The 17,834-nt window shown below is 32.6% G+C and overlaps 1 protein-coding gene across 3 annotated transcripts in view; it reads right to left on the bottom strand.

Annotated features, from left to right (window-relative positions):
• GRID2 (glutamate ionotropic receptor delta type subunit 2) overlaps window positions 1-17,834 on the bottom strand; it is a 1,467,015-nt gene that overhangs the window by 1,158,403 nt on the left and 290,778 nt on the right. For all 3 annotated transcript variants that reach the window (XM_025424636.3, XM_025424645.3, XM_025424626.3), the window contains exon 2: window positions 5,656-5,811. In XM_025424636.3, coding sequence (XP_025280421.1) covers window positions 5,656-5,811 — 156 coding nt within the window. The remainder of the gene's footprint in view (window positions 1-5,655; window positions 5,812-17,834) is intronic.

Genomic DNA, 17,834 nt, shown 5'->3' with positions numbered 1-17,834 from the left:
TTAAAATAATGCATGCTGGTATTGTTCCTAACAGATATAGAATTCAGATGCTTAGTATCACACTGATGGTTAGTACTAAAGATGACAAACTAGGAAGATTCTGATTCCAGATCTTTTTAGCCAGTCCTTAGAATGTGGCAGGTAGAAAGGAAAGGTGACCCAAGACTCGGGAGTGGATCACTAAATATCCCAGACTTGTGGAGGGAAACCGATGGTCCAGAGAGCCAATGAATGGACATCCAATATCCCTCTTGATGTGTGGATGTCTGGAGATGGCCAGTAAGCTGCAGCATCTCTTCTTTCCACCCCTTTGCATAAATGTCTGGGGATCAGTTATACTGAGTACTCGGCCTAGAGACTGTGATTCAAAGCATAACACTTGTTTTGATATGGGAAGGAAAGATGGGATGAAAAAATGAATTAAAAAATGACCAAAAGAGCAGAATTGTGCCACATTACGTTCAGATTTTATTTCTTGGCCTGTTGGATCCAATCAATCCTCAAGTTCAATTTATTGACAGGCAATTCAGAAAATAAGCTGGAATTGAAGCTATCAAAATTGGTCCAAAAAACACAGGCTGATGAAGCATACACACTGCAGCCCTATCCTAGGAAAGCTGCAGAATACTATCTAAACATTTCCAAATTAGCAGATTTTTTATCACAATGAATATGTCTTATTAAAACTGAGAGAAATATAAATTATGTGACTATGCCTTGGAATAAAGCATCAAACAGAGCAGCCACATAAATCATCTTTTACATTTACACATTCTTTGAACAAGACTATTCAGATTTAGCCTATGGCACCAGAAATATTCATAGCAAATATTCATAGCAAATGGTGATGTATTTTGGAGAAGTACATTTCCCTAGTTATACTTTCTTACATACTTTTTTGGCTCCACTGATTTCCTGTTACCCCTTTACACACATGATACAAAACATGTGTCATTTATATATAACTAGAAGGAAATAAGACTAATTCCACAAACCATAAATAAAAGAAGCCACATTGTTTTATACTGAATTTTACTTTGAAGATATATGAGGCAAATTTGACTAAAATTATCACCGTATTAAAAAAAAATTATCACCGTATTAAAGTAAGATGTTTATTTTTTACAAAAGACTTTTTGAGAACAATTAATATTCATGTTGGATATACAAAGGGGTAATTTGAAGGTGGACCAGGCTGAAACTTTAGATGATGAACAATGTTAACCATTACTGCTTTTTATTTTAAAAACAGCATTTATAACTATTTTATTTAAAATGGCTTGTGATAAAGCATAAATAAGAATAATTAAGATAGGTGCCCTTTTTTCTTTCAAATAGAATTATTTGTGATGCTACAGTATAATTCTGCCCTTAAACTCTTATCACTATGCACATTTCATTTTTAGGTGTTTTCTAATAAGAGAAAATATTTTAAAAGGTTTTAACTGAATCTTGCCATTCAATACCAATAGATGCTGTTTTATAGCCTGCCTGATATATCCAATGATTGTAAGAGTCATGAATTCTTATTTCTGCATACAACTTCCTATGTGAACATTTTTACAAATGTTATCCCTTTGTTTTCCCCTAACCTTATTTTTTTATAAATCCTCACCTTTCACAGACCACAGTGGTGTTAGTCTCAACTAGGAGCCAACAATATCAACAATTGTTATTGCTTTCAGTAGAGAAAATCAGTGTATTTCACACCACACATTTATGCATCTATGTTTTAGCCAGTTTATAGATGACACACAGACAACAATCTATAAGGGAGGAGTAAGGAAACTAACCAAGCAAAAGCTGTATTGATCATGTCACCTGAATCTGCAAAAGGCCCTTTCTAGATTGTGGTGATTATGATTTCTTTAGGTTGCAATGAATAGTTATATGAGATAGCAGAACCAAGGACAGGTATCATATATCCTATTAATTTATTTTGAAGTAGGCCACAGAAAAACCATGAGACAATTTCATCAAGTTCAGTCATCGCTAAAGAAAACTAAGTAATTATCATTTCTATAATCAGAGTCATGAAACAATTCATCTATAGAGATGAAACTACTTAAAAATGCATCGTGTTTGAGTTTTTCATTATTCATAGATGAGAAAACCAAGGATGAAAGAACAAGAGTAATTTATGTTATCAACTAGGATTGATCAACTAGATTGGACAATTTTTACTATTCCATGCTATCTAAAACCCATGAACATTAATAGTACCTATCAAAACATAAATCTACTACAATTTTCTATTCTCCAGAGTACTTACTGAATTCCTAAAACAAATTGCGTGTTCTCTCTCATGTACATATGGTTAGCAGATATACAAAAATACTAAGCCAGTGGTATGAAGGGTTTGGTTTAGTTCTTTCTCTTGCTATACACTCGCACCATGTGGGAGAATTACTTAACCACACTGCTCTCAATTACTTCATCTATTTGGAAAAACATTCACCTAAGGTTAATATAATTTTCCACCGGTATATTTTTCAAGGTTTTCAAAACTAATCCATATGATTTTATTTTCCTTTTGTATATCTTTAGCCCAGCTACCAAAATAGTCTACATACTGCCTGCCCAAAAAGTGACAAAAATAATTATACCAAGTTAAGGAATGAAAAATTCTTTGCCCCTAATTAACATTCCACAACTCAGAGGACAAAAGATGAATAATAGTTTAATTCCAGATTACTTTTCTAAAAACAGGAATTTACTTACTATATTTCATTTACCTAATAGTGCTGAGATTAATGTTAAAGGATAATGAGAAAGATAATCGATATAATCATTGATCTCCAGAGAAAGGAGTATCAATCCTGTGTTATAACCAAGATATCTTCATCTAGAAACTCATTGTAAAAGTAATTATTAAATATTCATTATTAAAAATAATTATTACAATGCAAAACTTACTGTAACCAAAGCTACAAAGGAGGATTTTAATAGCACCAATATTCTAACCCTATTTAAGTGTTAATAAGTTGTTTATCTTTAAATCCTTCTCTCATTAAATGCTGATAGTAGAAAGATAAAGCAAACAAAAATATTAAATTTGTAAAAATAAAAGTCATTTCCTAAATGTGGCTGGCTAGAAGAAATTCTAATAATAAATTGAGGATTTCAGATTATTAGTTTTCTTCTTTATTATTACCAAATACCTATATCCTTGATGATGCTGCTTGTTCAAGGATCAGATTTTCAAATTCAAACAAATAAAAAAAAAAAAACTCAAAACCATGAATTTTTTAGAAGTTCAACAGGAGTGCTAATGTGTAAAAAATCAATAATAACTATCATTGAATCTTTGCCCTTCTTTAGAATGTAAAAAAGAAGCTGATTTAAGACTGTGTGTTATAGATTTTAATGGTATTGCAGCAAAGACAGGATCATAGAAAAACTGGCCATTCTCGATGGCACAACTGAGGGTTTTTTTTCTCCTAAGTTACTTTCTCAAAACATTTAATGAAATACCCCTGAATTATTTATTCTTTTTCAGGTGAATATTTTACCCTTTTTTCCCAAACCAATCAATTACAGAAAGAGCTCTAGAAAGTATTATTTTTATTTCTAAAATTAGCCAAGATCTTTCTTCATATTGAATGTGGAAACAAAGTAGTTCCAGTGCATCCTAGAACTTATTTCAGGTTCATTACCTAGAGCAGACCATCAAAATAACTGGTCTAGAACATCCTGTTAGTATCAGAAACCATCAAGCATACTGTCAAGCTCTTTCTTCTTTCTTGACAAATATCTAGCGGTTTCTATCTCTGAAACTTAAAACTTATTTCCTCTCTTAATTTGCTTTATGCACCACAAATTCTTTCAAGTCACAGCAGTTCTTTTTGAGAGAGATTTTTGCTTCCAGAATTGAGCTGGCAGCAGAATGGTACACAAAGCAATATGTGAACAGATTAATTGTGGTATTTTAAAAATTGTCTTCACTTTTCAAATCGTAGTCTCTAAAAGAGGCGTGAGGGAGGTATTTATTCAGACTTTGTAATTCCCTTCTATCCATTATGTTGTCTTCATTTATTTATTTCCAAACTTCTCAAATTGCAGTTTTAAAAGGAATGGATATTTTAGCATGTCTTCAAAGTTAATTTATAATTATTAATAGGTGATCAGAAGAAAAACACGAAAATAGATCTGTCCTTATTTTTTTCCTGCTCTCATTCCAGTCATTAAAACTAAGAGTCAAATGAATTATATTCTTTTACATTATTGGGCTTTCCTCAAATTCTACTTTATTATTTCACATTTTGCTTTATGAATTATAATATTAAATTAACATTTTTAAGTGTTTCAACAGAAAATTTACCAACACATACTTTTTGCAGATCCTATATTTCCATAACAATTTTATTTTAAAATAAAAATAACTAGATGTCTTTATTAAACTTTTTCATTAAACTTTTTAAATTGGCATATATTATCAAATATCAAGACTCTCTATCATAATAAGCATCATATTCTTTGCAAAAGTATCTCTTACTAAAACGCTTCTATTCATTTCAATAAAATAATACTTCTTCACTCAATCAAGTTATTAAGAAGGAAAATTCATTACATCGCATCATTCTACGTGTTCTTTTACTGACACAAGTAAATATAAATAAGTTCAACAGTAGCCAATGCTACTGGCCAAAAGCATATTCCAGTAAAGGTTTCCTGTATATCATGCAGATGCAACATTAGATGAAAGGCTTTTTCTTCTTTATATTTTCAAAAACATTTATATTTATTTTCCTTATCCTTTCAATATTTGTCTCTAAAACTTTCCTGCCAAACTTTAGTACTTTTAATATTTTGTCTGTCTTTTCTTCTGCCAAACCTGCTTTAATTTTTTTAATGAAACAAGTGCTTCATTTGACTAAACTTTGTATTGGTATCTTTAGTCTAAATACATTGTCACAATAAAACATAAACTAGATTAGCAGCAAATAATTTCATGAACAATGAGTGCTTTGCCAATCAAAAGGCTATTTCATTAGAATTAGAGCATCAAAAATAAAATTCTATTACTCGTAAATCTTTCAATCAAAACTTTCATTCATACAAATGACCATTCCAGTATAATAAAAATTATCTGTATTTGTATGATTTGTCCCTATGAAAAATGTAAATTCACTCAACTATACAGAGAGAATGGAGGCAAATGCTTTAATATTTGGCATACTGTAGAGAGTATAAAAATTACCCCAGTGCTAAATCTTTGATTTGCATGTAGTGCCTACAAGTTTTCTTTCCACCAATGCATTTGTCATGAATACACTGAAAATGCCATCATATGTTGTAAGGACACTCAAGGTGGCCATTATCTCAAAAAAGTCAAAGCTAAAAATTTAGATAGAAAGTCATAGTTTTAAGGAGTACTTAATGTACACTGCGGTCATAAAATATTATAAAGCTTTTCCTGGAAATACTATGTTCATTGTCACATATACTTCAATTAAAACAACTTTCCACACCCTGCCCCTTCAGAAGCAGAATTCAGGATTAACATCTACAAAAAGCATTGTTGAAGAAAAGCAATGCAGCAAAGATGCAAAAATGACGTCCATGTTGATGGCCTTTTACAAATCTAATTTTATCGCCATTTAAATTGAACCAAAACACAAACAAAATAAAAACTGAACTGCTGTTAGACCTTACCTTCTTGAACTGCTTGGAAAGGGTTGCTTCCATCAACAAATGTCACCGAAAATGTGATTTTTTCAGTTTGTAAAATCTCTTCATTCTGGTTGAGGTCACCAACTGCTGTGCGAAACACCTCATCATCCTTTTTGGCAGATTCATCAAAAATTGCTCCTAGAAAGAAGTGAGTGTTGCCATTAAACAATAACATAAACATCCTGTCATACTTTCTGGAAATATGCCAGAGACATATATATTTGAAAAATGTATACTTCCACTTAAAGCATGCACTTTATTTATTACTGAAACACACTGTACTGGAAGCAGTGTAATAGCTAAGCAGGAATGTAGTTACTTCTTCCAAATGGAAATGATGAATAGTACATCAAAGTGTTATTTCAGGAAAAGCTTTGAAAGACAATGTAAGTCCAAAAAGCTTTTGCAGAACAAAGTGGCTAATACTTTAGATGTTTCGTATCATGGTATCTTTAGGAGTTCATAGTTTGAAGAATATTTTTCTAAATAATAGGAGATAAAATCAGGAAACTTCTTGAGAGCCATTCACACAGTGTAAAGGAAATCAGACTTCTATTGTGATCTTAACTTATTTTTCATTTTTCTTTTTACTTCCTTTCTTTTTATTTTGAACAAGGGCTTAAGTATCTTTTATGGTAGCAAATTTAATAATATTTATAGAAAATTTAGACACATACAAGCCTTTGAGAGAGGTAATTTGGGAAATACTCCATGAAGAATTAACAAAAATCCTAGTGGATAATTATGGCCTGTACACTCACATACAATAATGATGATAAGAGTTGTGGCTAACTTCTATTTGAATGATTGCATGTCAGCAGGGTATTGGTTAAACACATTCTAGGAGTAAATTGATTTCAAATTCTGACCGCCGCTTGTTAAGCATAGGATCTTGAACATGGGATTCAAATTCTAAACCCTCAATTCATCATCTGTAAAATCTAATAATAGTATCTATCTGTAAGGGTTATTAACTGCATTAAGTAAGATTATCCATGTAAAATGTAAATAAATTTTGCTAACTGAATAGTAAATTTTCGATAAATCTTAGCGTTTTCTTATTTTTAAATGCTGTAATCCAAACAGTACTTAACATTTTCTAATAATCATTTTTCTATACTGCAGAATCTCATTCAATCCTTAAAATTATTATGTGATACACATACTACTATATATACATACAGTTATGAAAATTAAGTTTCAGTGCAAGGAATATTTCAAAGGAACAAGGGCCAGAGTCTTGACTCCAATGTCTGCTCTAAATCATTATAGGATAGTGCCTTTCAGAAATTCTACCCATAGGAAATAAAAGTATTTTATGAGGGCTTCATTGAAAATCTGGGAGATTCTTTCCCATATGGCCACATATGCTTTATTTGTGTTCGTTCTGATTCTGCTAGTTCTAAGCAGGAACACATTTTTAAATTGTCTATTTTTAAAATATAAATACTGGGACAATGTACTTTTTGCCTTTTTGAGTGAACGAAATGAATTTCCTCTGGGTAAAAAAAGACATACATCCCAGGGTCAATAACACAATAAAGAAATGACTACACATACATATCCACATACGTATCTCCCTACACATAATATTGTTCTTGATTATAATATTCTTTGTAGTGTGTAAATACAAAAATAAAATTGTGTTTATTAAAATGTATTTTTTCCATATGTAAATACAATACAGGTACTATGTACACACATATAGAAAGATAGACATAAGCTATATATACAGACACAAATATACATATGTTTATATCTATACTCATATGTATACATAGAAGCAGACATTTTATATGACACTTCTGCTGATTTTATGCATTTATGACTGAAGCCCAAAGCCTTCTAATGAAAGACAGATCATGATATTAAACATGCATTATTATAGTCAATACATGATAAAGCAAGGATGAACTTTGTCCATTTCTGACAAGTGTGGCAGGTTACTTTTGCCTCTTCATCTTAGGTGGCCTCAGGATGGGGAGACAATTATTAACTTTCACTAGAGAAGGCAGAGTGTCTAACAGGCTTTTTGTGTGAACCTAGCTTTCTTTTGTCTCTGCTCTTTTATAAATTTGTATGGATTTTACTAACTTTGAACAGCCTCTTCAAGCCCTTGCTTTCTATTTCCTAAGTATACTTTATCTGCTGAGGCTAAGAGCATGGGAAAGGACGAATAATTTTTTAAATTGATATATAAAGTATTCCTTAATTATATTATTATATATCTATTAGTCAGGATTTTTATTTTGTTTTATTTGTTTATTTGACAGAGAGAGAAAGAGAGAGAGTGCACAAGTAGGTGGACTGCCAGGCAAAGGCAGAGGGAGAGCAGGCTCCGCACTGAGGAGAGGGCCCGACTCAGGGCTTGATACCAAGACTTTGGGATCATGATCTGAGCTGAAGGCAGATGCTTAATTAACTGAGCCACCCAGGTGCCCAGTCAGGGTATTTTAATATTTTATTAATATAATCAAAATATAGGGCAGCCTGGGTGGCTCAGCGGCTTAGCGCCGCCTTCACTCCAGGGCGTGGAGACCCGGGATCAAGTCCCACGGCAGGCTCTCTACATGGAACCTGCTTCTCCCTCTGACTGTGTCTCTGCATCTCTCTCTCTCATGAATAAATAAAATAAAATCATATATATATATATGAAACCTATAGAAATGATAGCGACTTAGTCATTCCATGCTGAATTAGGATACACTGAAGGAAACACACAAAAGAAGCAGTTCATCTTTCTGCAAACAGCAGGAAGTACAGAGAAGAAACGTTTCATCTTACTGTACAGAGTATAACCAAACAACAAGAAATACTATTAACACTTCAGATCCAGTTACTTGTTTACTTTTTCCTTTACCTATAAAATTGCATCTTAGATTTGGCTTTTAACCAAAAGAGTATATGCAGCATTTTGTATTAAGCACAAGTATTTTGAAAACAGCTCAGTGAGATCCACAGGCAGAACCTCACAAAAATGGTTCTTTTCTTATTTCATGCACTTTCAGTAGCATAGGAATGCCATCTCCTTATCCTTTCTATCTATACACATATATTACCAGCCTAATCTGGTATCAAATATCTTAGATTTGCTTTTTCTGAAATTTATAAAGTTCCTCAAATGCAACATTCCTAACTATAGAGTTAACATGATGTCGCAGCATCTTGTTCTTTCCCAGCTATTTTTATGACCTTTATTTCTTTTTTAGTTTTTAGTTTAGTTTTTTTTTTTTAGTTTAATTTTACAACCTTGAGGAGAAATGCAGATTAAACTTATTGTGAGGATGAAATAATTCTTCCACCACTTAACACACACACACACACACAACGTGATCAGCAGATTATACACTACAATTCACACTGGTCAAAATGGAAGGAAGAATAACCAAGCACTAAAGCAGATAAGAAACACCTCCTAAATATTCCCATTATACCAATTTGTAATCAGTCATGTCCATTATAGGGACTGATGATCTGTTCCATCCATGAGGGGGGATAAAGGCTTTTCTTATCCTTATACAAAGAGAGTGACATACACAAGCCAGGTGCATACATGTTTTATTATGTTTTTAATTATTTTATTTATTTTTAGGGATGCCTGGGTGCCTCAGTGGTTGAGCACCTGCCTTTGGCTCAGGTCATGACCCCGGGGTCCTGGATCGCATCCCGCATCAGACTCCTCACAGGAAGCCTGCTTCTCCCTCTGCCTATGTTTCTGCCTCTCTCTGTGTGTCTCATGAATAAATAAATAAAATATTTTAAAAAGAGATTCTAAAAAAATTACTTAGAGAGAGAGAGAAAGAGAGAGAGAAAAAGCATGTAAGGGGGAGAGGCAGAGTGAAGAGAGATGGAATCCCAGGCAGACTTAGCATGAAGACCATCTTGGAGCTTGATCCAACAACCCTGAGATCATGACCTGAGCTGAAATTAATAGTTGGGCACTTAACCAACCGAGTCACCAATGCATCTCACATATATGTTTTTAAATACAAGCTACATCATGTTTACTTGTCTTCTTATATCTTAGAAAGTAAAGAATTACAGTTTATGGTAATGTTAAAACTACCCTGATGTCATCTTTTTTGCTTGTTGTGTAGAGTGTTCTGTACAAGTCAGTATTTTATACTATAAAATTATTTTACACAAATTAATATTTACAAATATGTTTGCTAAATCAAACATTATTAGAAGCAACTAACCTGATCAACTCCATAATTCTCAAAAACATTAGAAGGTTTAAGAAATTAAAGCTTAGAAGCTTTTTTACCATAATTCTCAAAAACATTAGAAGCTTTAAGAAATTAAGCTTAGAAGCATTTTTACCCTCAAGCCTTTATTCAGGGTATTGTCTCCATCATGGATGGATGGATGCTTGTCTCACTAGCATAGAAATTATAGCAACTATATAAAATATATAAAAGTATTTTTATACTTTCAGTGTATAACAGGGCACTGGATATATTAGATAGTCAAGAAATAGTAATTGATAAGTCTTTGTTTATGTTTGGTTGGACACAATATTATAAAACAGGATAACTAGATTCAAAGACAGGAGTAAAAAATTGAGTTACAACTAACTCTAAATTAAAATAAAAGTAGACTTTCTAATGTACTTGCCAGTGAATTTATTATCACAGGCATTATCATGACTCCAGAATACTCAAATTATTCAGCAAGGTATTAATCATGCACTTGTATTTTTAGTTTGAATATTTAATTTTTTTCTTATACATATAAGCGGCAAGTGGAGGAAACATTGTTCAGCTGGTAAGATAATGGAGGAAAATGTCTTCATCTCGCTCAGAGTTTTCCCTAAAAATATTGAGAAATGTTTTGATATATGTCTTGAAATTTTTCTACAGTTGGGATTCTTAGATCTGTATATCACATTTCATATAACTAATTACAAAAAAAAAAACTTTAAAATAAATAATTCTAAAAATTGAAAGCAGACACCTGGGTGGCTCAGCGGTTGAGTGTCTGCCTTTGGCTCAGGGCATGATCCCAGAATCCGGGATCAGGTCCCATATCGGGCTCCCTGCATGGAGCCTGCTTCTTCCTCCTGCCTCTGTCTCTGCCTCTCTCTCGGTGTCTCTCATGAATAAATAAATAAATAAATAAATAAATAAATAAATAAATAAATCTTTTTAAAAAAAGGAATAAACTTTTCAAAAGTGCCTATGAAATGACTCTTTATTTTTCTTTGAGGCAACAGAATATACTCTCTTGGCTTTGCCCTCTGTGCATGTTTTCCTCTTCTCTTTTTTCTTTCCCATACATCCATGCATCCAGCAAACCACCCCTCAAAATATCCTTCCCTCAACACAGATAATTAAAATCAAGCCTCTTTGTTTCTTAACAAATAATTTGCCGACAAGGCAGTTGAAATCTATTACATGTTGAATCAGAACATATTAAAGTTGACAATGGAACTGGGCAACTGGAGATTTCATAGACTTATAGCTGAAATAAATCTTAAAGGTGGTATACACAAACTCCATTTCTTCAGAAAATATAGTGAAAAGAGTTTAAGTGATTTGAACAAAATTACACAGCCAAAAGTTATAAGGAATGGAGAAGGAATTTAGGTTTGGTAGTTTCAAATTTGGAGCTATTTCTTCCAGATTATGCTTTCTTTTTCATTTCAAGCATTTACTTTAGGAAAAAACATACATACATATAATGTCAGATATATTTATGTATGTATATATATATTACATATATAATACACCATGTCATTCATCTATATATGTACTTATGTTTGTGTGTAAAAATATACACACTCAAAAACTAGCATTACCTCTGGTGATTAACATATCATATTCATTTACTATAAGCTATGAAGTACTGAAAATTAAAGAATCAAGCAAAACTTGAACATAAGACTATTTTCACATAAAATGAATTGCATTTGCCCTAGAGGCATTAACAATTTAACTTATGAGGTTAAATAAAGAAAAAAAGCAAAACCCTCTGCTTTGGGACAACTGAGTGGTCAGAGTAGGGATTATAGTTCTTTAGAGCTATTCAGATTTGTTAAATCATTGTATATATTCATTGTTTTAGATGCTACTATTCACAAGTAGGTGGTTTTTTTTATTTAAATAATGCACTCTGTATATACATTAGCTGTGTGTTGTACAAATATCCAAATTAAAAGATCTTTAAACTTTTTTGTTAAAATATATCATCTACTAATATAAAAATATATAATCTATTAATGATATACACACTATGTCAGTAAAAATTGTACATACACTTCAAATAGGCACAAAAGATATTATAAACACTTCAAAAATCAGATTTCCCCTGTATTTCACCCTCTACTTAAATTGCTCTCAGTTCAAGGAAGAAACAAGGTTAAACGTGTTCCATACTTTTAGACAGCAAGAAAAATGAACAGAATTGTAAGCAAATGAAATAAGCATTTTCTATACCATTTGGCATCTCTAATTGAGCATCTAGAATACTCTTTCAGTGGGATATTATTACAATTAAGATAGTATGTGTGTATGTATACATACATACACAGATAAACAACTATCTGTCCAGATAATATTAATTACATCGAGATATCTTCCACAAATTAATTCTGTATTACAAATGTTTTCCGAAGTCCCTTCTCATTCAACAGAAATATTACCAATATGTTCTGTGCTGATATCCTGACAGGCATGAAGTAGGGTTTTTAGAACTCTTTCTCCTTTCACCAAAAGATGTATTTTCCTCAGTTTACCTTATCTAATCCTTCACACTCTGACTAAAGAAGCAAATCAAAACAATAACTCTAAATATTGGAAAGGAAATGCTGGATATACACCAGATTCATGAACAATTAGAAAATATTACCTTGAATCAGAGACATTTTTAATCTGTTGTGTTTCTATCAAGTTCATAATAATTGAAATAATAATAGTGAAAGCAATTAACATGTGTGAGTAATAAGCACTGTACTAAGTGGTTAACTGGTATTATGTCATTCAGTTTTGATGAAAAACCTCTGATGAAAGATGAGGCTCAGATTAATTAACCTTTTGCAAATCCAAAGCTAGTAATGACTCATAGAATTCACAGCTCTCAGTTTCAAACCTTCCTTAAAAAACTGAGGGGGGACACTTGACGGGATGGGCACTGGGTGTTATTCTGTATGTTGGTAAATTGAACACCAATAAAAATTATTTTATTAAAAAAAATTGTGAGCTTAATATATGGCAATATACTCATTATTATAAATTTCTATATTATCAAATAATAGGAATATTTTTATTTTCTTGACTTTCACAATAAAAATTGTATTTGAATGTTAAAATTCTCAAATACTTTATAATTTTTTTGTTGGAGAAAGTTTTATTAACTAGGACTAGCTTATAAAAGTAAGGGACGGAGATCCCTGGGTGGCGCAGAGGTTTAGCACCTGCCTTTGGCCCAGGGCGCGATCCTGGAGACCTGGGATCGAGTCCCACGTTGGGCTTCCAGTGCATGGAGCCTGCTTCTCCCTCTGCCTGTGTCTCTGTCTCTCTCTGTCTCTCTCTCTTTCTGTGTGACTATCATAAAAAAAAAAAAAAAAAAAAAAAAAAAAAAACAAAGTAAGGGACGCCTAGGTGGCTCAGTGATTGAGCATCTGCCTTCAGCTCAGGGTGTGATCCCTAGTCTAGGATTGAGTCCCACATTGGGCTTCCTGCAGGGAGCTTACTTCTCCCTCTGTCTCTCTCTCTCTCTTCCTCACTCTCTGTGTGTCTCTCATGAATAAATAAATAAATAAAATATTCTAAAACATTTTTTAAAGTCTTCAAATAATATTTTTTGTGTAATTTTGTAGATGCAATATTTACCACAATGATTTATGCTATAGTATTTAAAGAGTAGTTTAGTTCAAGTATTTACACAATTTTTACTCAAATTTATGTTTAATTTTTCTTTTTCAATAGCCTCATATATATAATGAATTAATTTGAGGTAAATTTTTAAACACTAGATTAAATGACAATTTTTACAGTTACTTTTGAGGAATGTTAAGTGGACTCTGGTAACATATGCACTTCGATATGTTCTTAAATGCAGGGTTCGGAACGAATCTCTAGACTTTCATTTTTTAAGGAATTAGATTTTTTTTCATTTAAGGGACTAATGAATCTGATAGAATGACAATGCCAAAGTCATTTATATATTAAAGGCCTCTAATAATTTACTTGGGTATGTAATATTCAAATTGTGACCAGGTATAGAAACTAACAGGTTCATTATCTCTCAGTGTCTAAAGATTACTTAGCACTTTTTTCTGAGTCTGAAGTACATTACAATATTAACTTCCACTTTATCCACCATAATTATCTAGTTTATACGTAAGCATCATTCTTGTTTTAAAGATAGATAATCAGTTCAAAGAAGATAGTGCCAAGATCACAGAAGGAATTAGTTAGGGATATGGTGTGGAAAGATATAAAGACATAAAATTACATGCAAACCATTAAAATGATTATACATAAATACTTGAAAGTATATTATAATATTTTGAAAAAAATATATTGTAGATACCTTTATATTTTCATTTTTTCTCAAAATATTATCATAAAGTAACTTAAGATAAGAGCAAATCATAGACCAAAAATCCAAATTTTCAATGATTATCTCCTATGATTTCAGACAAAGGGATTTATGTTGGAATTTATGTAGTAACATTCCATCACAGTGTGAGATAAGTGAAATTCATGAAGGGGTTCTTCATTTGAAGACAGGCGTTTTACTCAGCCCAACTCCCCAATGACATTTGAATTCTTATTTCATTTGGAATTCTTGTAAAGTTATACAGAAACCCAAAGCACCTATGAACTGATATTTTCACTTGAATATCTGACTTTGCTCTATGTTTCCCAGATGTCTGTGGAGCAAAAGGAAATGTAGGCTGCTTAAGGAATCTGACTCATCCATGTGGAGGTAATAGGAAGCTAATATTAAACATAATCATTTTATGTTGGAATATAGATCATCCCTGGATAGATTATGCATTTTTATGTAAGTCTAGTGTTTGGGGAATAAATATTACACATCAGCTCTTCTAATAAGAATTGTTGGTAATTTTTAAAAGAACACTAAATATTGAGAAATTAATAATCTATATTTTTTCTTTATTAAAATAGCACTATTGGGGCACTTGGGTGGCACACTCAGTAGAACGACTCACTCTTGGTTTCAGCTTAGGTCATGATCTCATGGGTCATGGGATTGAGCCCCATATAAGACTTTATGCTAAGTGTCGAGTTTGCTTGAAGATTCTCTCCCTCTGCCTCTGCCCCAACTGGCATGTGCACACATGCTCTATCTCCAAAATATATAAATAAATATTTTTTTTTAAATATCACTATTTACAGAGAATTCTGGGAAGATGGTGGAATGGGAAGCACAAGGAATTTGTTTCCCTATCTAGACAATAATTGTATTGGTAGATTCTGTTTGATGTAACTATTTTGGAAGTCTGAAATATATTAAAGGATTACAAATTCCAAAGAAAGGCTTAGAGGATAAACTGTAGTAAATTTTGGTCAATTTCAGCCTTTAGGACAGTAACAACTAACCATCTTTAACCTCTTAGCCATTTGGTAGGCAGCTATAATTTTAAGCCTTTCTAGGAACACCTTGCATATACAGCTTATGGGAGCCAGGATAGGCAAAAAGAATTCTGCCCTCTAAACACAAGGGATCTGTGCTCTGGCTCAGATGGCTGACTGTTGCTTCTGATTTTGAGGTAGAAAAAGAGACAGGGAACCACTCTTGCGCATTCCCCTTCACTATTGCAAGCCCCTCCCTCTCTGGCTGAAGGGACTTCCAAAAGACTTAGAGTCACCACTCATATTTTCCCCCTTTATTCATTCTTTTTCTCCTTTGGGAGCCAAAATTACCAACCAGGACATTGAAAAGCAGCTATATATACAGGAAAATTGAAAATGTCAATGTACATGCCTAGAAAAAGACACAGGTCGGGACAAGAACTGAAAAGACCTTAAATTTACATTTCAGGCAGATCCTTGAAAGGGAGATGACCTATAATAATTAAAAACAAAACAGAAACAAAAAACAACAAGTTCTAAGAAAAAAAAAAGGAGAATGTGACTCAGAGTTACTCAGAGTTACTCTATTTTTTGGTTGAATAACCAATTTTCAACAAAAAAAATCATATGGTATTTGAAGAAAAGAGGAAAATATGGCCCATTTTATGGAACAATTTAAAGATTTTATTTATTTATTTGACAGGGACAGAGAGAAAGAGACCACAAGCAAGGGGAATGGCAGGCAGAGGGAGAGGGAGAAACAGGCTCCCCACTGAACAGGAAGCCTGATGTGGGCCTGGATCCCAGGATCTTGAGATCATGACCTAAGCTGAAGGCAGATGCTTAAATGACTGAGACACTCAGAAGCCCTAAAGGAAAAATTTAAGTCAGCAGAAATCATCCCAGAAAAAATACCTAGTGGTAGGGCTATTAGAGAAAGATTTTAAAACAGCTGCCTTAAAGATGATCACTGAACTAAAGAAAGATGTGAATAAAGTCAAGAAAACAATGGAGGGGCAAATTACAATACCAACAAAGGTATTGAAAACCTAAAGAGAGGAAAAAAAAAAAACCTAAAGAGAAAACAAAAACAAATTCTGGAGCTGAAAAGTACAGGAATAGAAATGAAAAATTCCCAAGAAGGACTCGAAGAGCTGGCAAAAGAAAGAGTCAGTGAACTTAAAGATATAACAACGGAGATTACCAAGTCTGAGAAAAAAAGAAGGAAAGAAAAAAAAAAGGACTGAAGAAAAGTGAACAGAATCTAAGGGACCTGTGAGACAACATCAAGAAGACCAACACACACATTGTGGGATTCTCAAAGGAAAAGAAAGAAAGAAAGGAAAAGAAAGAATAACTGCGGCAAGATTAGCTTAAAATGTCCAAAATTTGGTAAAAGACAGATATAAACAACCAAGCAATTCAGTGAACTCCAACAAAGAGAGTCAAAGAGACTCACCAAAAAACATTATAATCAAACTTTCAAAAGCCAAACACACAGAGAAAAAATCTTGAAAGCAGCAAGAGAGAACACACTCATAACGCAAGGCATCCTCAATAGTATTATCAACATTCTCATTAGAATTTTTGGAGGACAGACTCAGCAGGCAAAATTAAGGTAAAAATTAAGATATACTCAGATAAACATTGAGAGTATTCATTATCATTAGACCTACTCTGCAAGAAAAGCAAAAGGGAGTCCTGCAGGTTGAAATGAAAGACATGTCATAAGCACCTCAAAGCCATATGAAGAAATAGATATCATGGTAAAGGTTAATACATGGGCAATTATTAAAGTCAGCATTATTGTAATGACAATTTTTAACTCCATTTTTAAAATTTCAACATAATTTAAGACACTAATATATATTTTATAAAAAGTAATTATCAGTGTAGAAGATAGTATTATTGTAAGTTTGGTTTTCTACATAATTTAAGAGACTAACAGATTTTTTAAAAATATTAGTTTATATTCTGGGACACACAATGAATATAAATGTAATTTTGTGGCATCAACAACTGAAAGAGCTGGGGATGGAGTTACAAAGGACAGGAACAGAGTGTTTATACATTATTAAAGTACAGCAGGTATAAATTTTAAGTGGACTGTTATAACTTTAGGATGTTAAGTATAATCCATGTGGTGACTACAAAGATAACAGCTATGGAACATACACAAAAGTAAGTGAGATAGGAATTTAAATGTTTAAATGTTAAAATATAAAATTTTAAATGTTACCCAAAAAACAACTTCACAAAAAAGAAGACGGTGATACAAAAAATGAGAGACAGTAAACTAAGACTCAAAGAAAACAAATAGCAAAATGACAGAAGTCCCTTCTTAGTAATTATTTCATATGTAAATGTTATAAACTCTCCAGTCAAAACAATTTGGCAAAGTGGCTTAAAAAAAAATGATCCAACTATATACTGTGTGCAAGAGACTCACAAAATATTTGTAAATCATATATCTGATAAATTAATATCCAGATATACAGAGAACTCTTAAAACTCAACAAAAAATAGGGATCCCTGGTGGCTCAGCGGTTTAGCACCTGCCTTTGGCCTAGGGCATGATCCTAGAGTCCCAGGAACGAGTCCCACATCAGGCTCCTT

The sequence above is a fragment of the Canis lupus genome, chromosome 32 (assembly GCF_003254725.2).
Source record: "Canis lupus dingo isolate Sandy chromosome 32, ASM325472v2, whole genome shotgun sequence".
Taxonomy (NCBI): Eukaryota; Metazoa; Chordata; class Mammalia; order Carnivora; family Canidae; genus Canis; species Canis lupus.
Note: the sequence above shows the minus strand (reverse complement) of the source record. Positions and strands in the feature narration are given on the sequence as shown.